At 41.3% G+C, this 2,702-nt stretch overlaps 1 protein-coding gene across 1 annotated transcript; it reads right to left on the bottom strand.

The window, feature by feature from the left end:
* Positions 1 to 310: 310 nt before the first annotated feature.
* LOC119343369 (tetraspanin-18-like) lies at positions 311 to 2,674 on the bottom strand. The gene is made up of 4 exons (XM_037614353.1): positions 2,557 to 2,674; positions 2,342 to 2,446; positions 1,929 to 2,123; positions 311 to 962 (listed from the first exon to the last, which is right to left on the bottom strand). Exons 1-4 carry the CDS (start codon positions 2,620 to 2,622, stop codon positions 894 to 896), a joined length of 435 nt encoding a protein of 144 aa, XP_037470250.1. The 5' UTR covers positions 2,623 to 2,674; the 3' UTR covers positions 311 to 893.
* Between the last annotated feature and the right edge of the window lie 28 nt (positions 2,675 to 2,702).

The raw sequence follows: 2,702 nt of genomic DNA, 5'->3' as shown, positions 1-2,702 counted from the left end.
TAAATCCTTATTAAGGCGCAGAACGATTGATGTGTGTGTATGTTAATGGAATGGTGGATGTGTATGTATGTTAATGGAACGGTGGAGTTTGCACGGGACCACCCTGTTCATATTTGGTTAAATTTCCCATACTTAACAACACTACAGATGTTTGTTTCACTTCCATAAGTTCTTATTTGGTTAAATTTCACATACTTAACAACACTACAGATGTTTGTTTCACTTACATAAGGTGATGCCAGTGACCAAACGGCGCTTGCAGTTTCATTTTCTCCTTTCAAGCAAAACTAATTTAGTATGGAATGTAATATTTGGCCCAAGAAAGCATTTTAATGATGTCATCATCCACATGAAAATTGTACTAACATTACCTTACATTTTTTTACTAACTGCTATATCTAACTTAATACACATCCAATGCAAATACTGCCGTTCTTGCTCATCCATCTCTTTGGCTACATTGAAGAAACCAGCCAACCCAAGACATCCAACAAGATAGACTATTTTTTTACATACGGCCATCTCCTGGCTGTCACAATGACTGAGTTGTGGATTTGCTCCAGATTCAGCACTAGTAAGCGGATCTCGAAGAAATAGCAGCCAGCCAACCAGGGCAGCCATTCACACATATGTTCTTTACTACTCCCTCTGTTCGGAATTACTCGTCGCGAAAATGGATGTATCTAGACGTATTTTAGTTCTAGATACATTCATTTCCGAGACAAGTAATTCCGAACGGAGGGAGTAGTAATGATGGAACTATGTACAACCGAGATTCACAGAATAACTGGGCGTACAAATGTATACAGTGCCCATTACACCATGGCATATTGCAACATATGACTTGTGTACTGCATATATGATATGTACTTCGTCATCAGTCGCGCAGATTCTCACTGTGGTGGTACTGCATTTTGATCCAGTGTGTTGTAGGTGTAGTCGCTTGTGGAGTTCAATCCATACTGGAGGGCACACAGGAAGAAAATATGAATTAGTTTTCAAGAAGAAACACATGACTGTTGGGATGTCAATACATTTACAATGTCGAACTAAGGCATGATTGGTTCATATAATAAATTTGCCACACCTTTTTCATCATTTTGGCACAAGGTTAGATTGTCATAGGCTTTCATGCTATATGACATGATTGTCAGGCATTCTAAGATTTTCATACTCTGAAACAATAATGAGTAACTGCAGCAAGACAACAAGACAACTCTTACAAATTCATAACTTGCTTCTCCAAGTTTTGTTTACTTAACTTTTGCAATCAACATGCTCCGCATGAGAATAGCTTTCAGCCAATTAGCTATTTAGCTTGTCTTTGCAACTCAACAACATATGATTCAGTTAAAAATTGCAGGCTTTAAATATTACTGCCCACCAGCTAGTCAATCATCCTCATAACTCGTCAGAACTTAAGCTAACATAGGATCCAACCTACAGAGAATGAAATGAACTGATATTCGTCTAGAAATGCTTGAACTACGGTGTGTGCTACAATTAGGTTATGTTTTAAATCCAGCACTAGTCATGTAGTAGAGTAAAAAATAATTATAGCAGAGAAAAAAAGAAGTTGAAAAGCGTCATGGCTAGAGGGTATCAAGAAACTGAGGGTCATGACTTATGAGTAACTGTGGGTGTCGATATAGAATTCCCAAGAAAAAAAATCTTGGAAGAACTGAGACCAAAGAGCAAAATACATGATTGCTTAATGGTTCCAAACATTCTTCAAATTGCTAGGGAGAACAGTGTTGTACAGACATAATGCATACATTTACATTTTGCGACTAGTTCTCTATGGGGTTGTACCAGTTTTTTTTCTTACAACCAGGTACTGTCTTTAACGATAGTGCACTCTTGCTTAGGTCACATAGTCCCATCTGAAATCAGCATAAGTAAGTACTTGAGGCTAAAAACAAATTCACCTTTTGCCTCATCGATGAGCTCCATAGGCCAGGGTGGGCACCTCTAGGGTCGGCCGTGGTAGGGAGATAGGCTGGAGCACCTTGGGCAAGAAGCAGCGGCCTCCTTATGACCACAAAATCTTCGTCGCTGTCAAAGTCCGCATTGGTGGACGAAACCATGGCTCGTAGAGTAATTGCCAAGAAAAGCGAGAACGCCTATACAATACATTTACATGGATCAGATCCTCCTCCTCGAGCCACAAAGGGAAACAGAGTGTATTGGTCTATCTTTTGTCACTGGACATTGTGAGAGACCATTGGAGCAACCAACTTAAAGGCTCGTGTGCACTTGCTGTGCCGTTTGATTTGAGATGGAAATGTTTGTTCAGGTTTACCAAGAATAAGCATATACTAATTCTGGCAGAGTCGCGCACCTGTGTGGCGACGGTAGCGAGAGCAGCCCATTTGCAGAGGTCGAGGTTGTTGTTGACAAAGGAGACGAGGTTCTCGAGCTCTCTCGTGCGGTCATACGGCAGATCCTGCAAGAATAATAGATGAAGGAGAGGAATCGGTCAGTGATCCGATATTCTGATTTGATCAGATGGAACTATTACTGACAGGGGCATGGATGGGTATCCAATTGACCCACCTGCATCCAGTGCTCGTTGAGGAGGAGGTGGCCGGCCACGGCAGCTTCTAGCAGCATCATCGCCATGGCCAGGATGGTATACTGAAACAATTGTGGTCAACATCAGTAGCAGTGACGCGGCAATGAATGAACAGGTAGGAAGAGGA

This window comes from Triticum dicoccoides, unplaced genomic scaffold (assembly GCF_002162155.2).
Source record: "Triticum dicoccoides isolate Atlit2015 ecotype Zavitan unplaced genomic scaffold, WEW_v2.0 scaffold124428, whole genome shotgun sequence".
NCBI classification, from domain to species: Eukaryota; Viridiplantae; Streptophyta; class Magnoliopsida; order Poales; family Poaceae; genus Triticum; species Triticum dicoccoides.
Note: the sequence above shows the minus strand (reverse complement) of the source record. Positions and strands in the feature narration are given on the sequence as shown.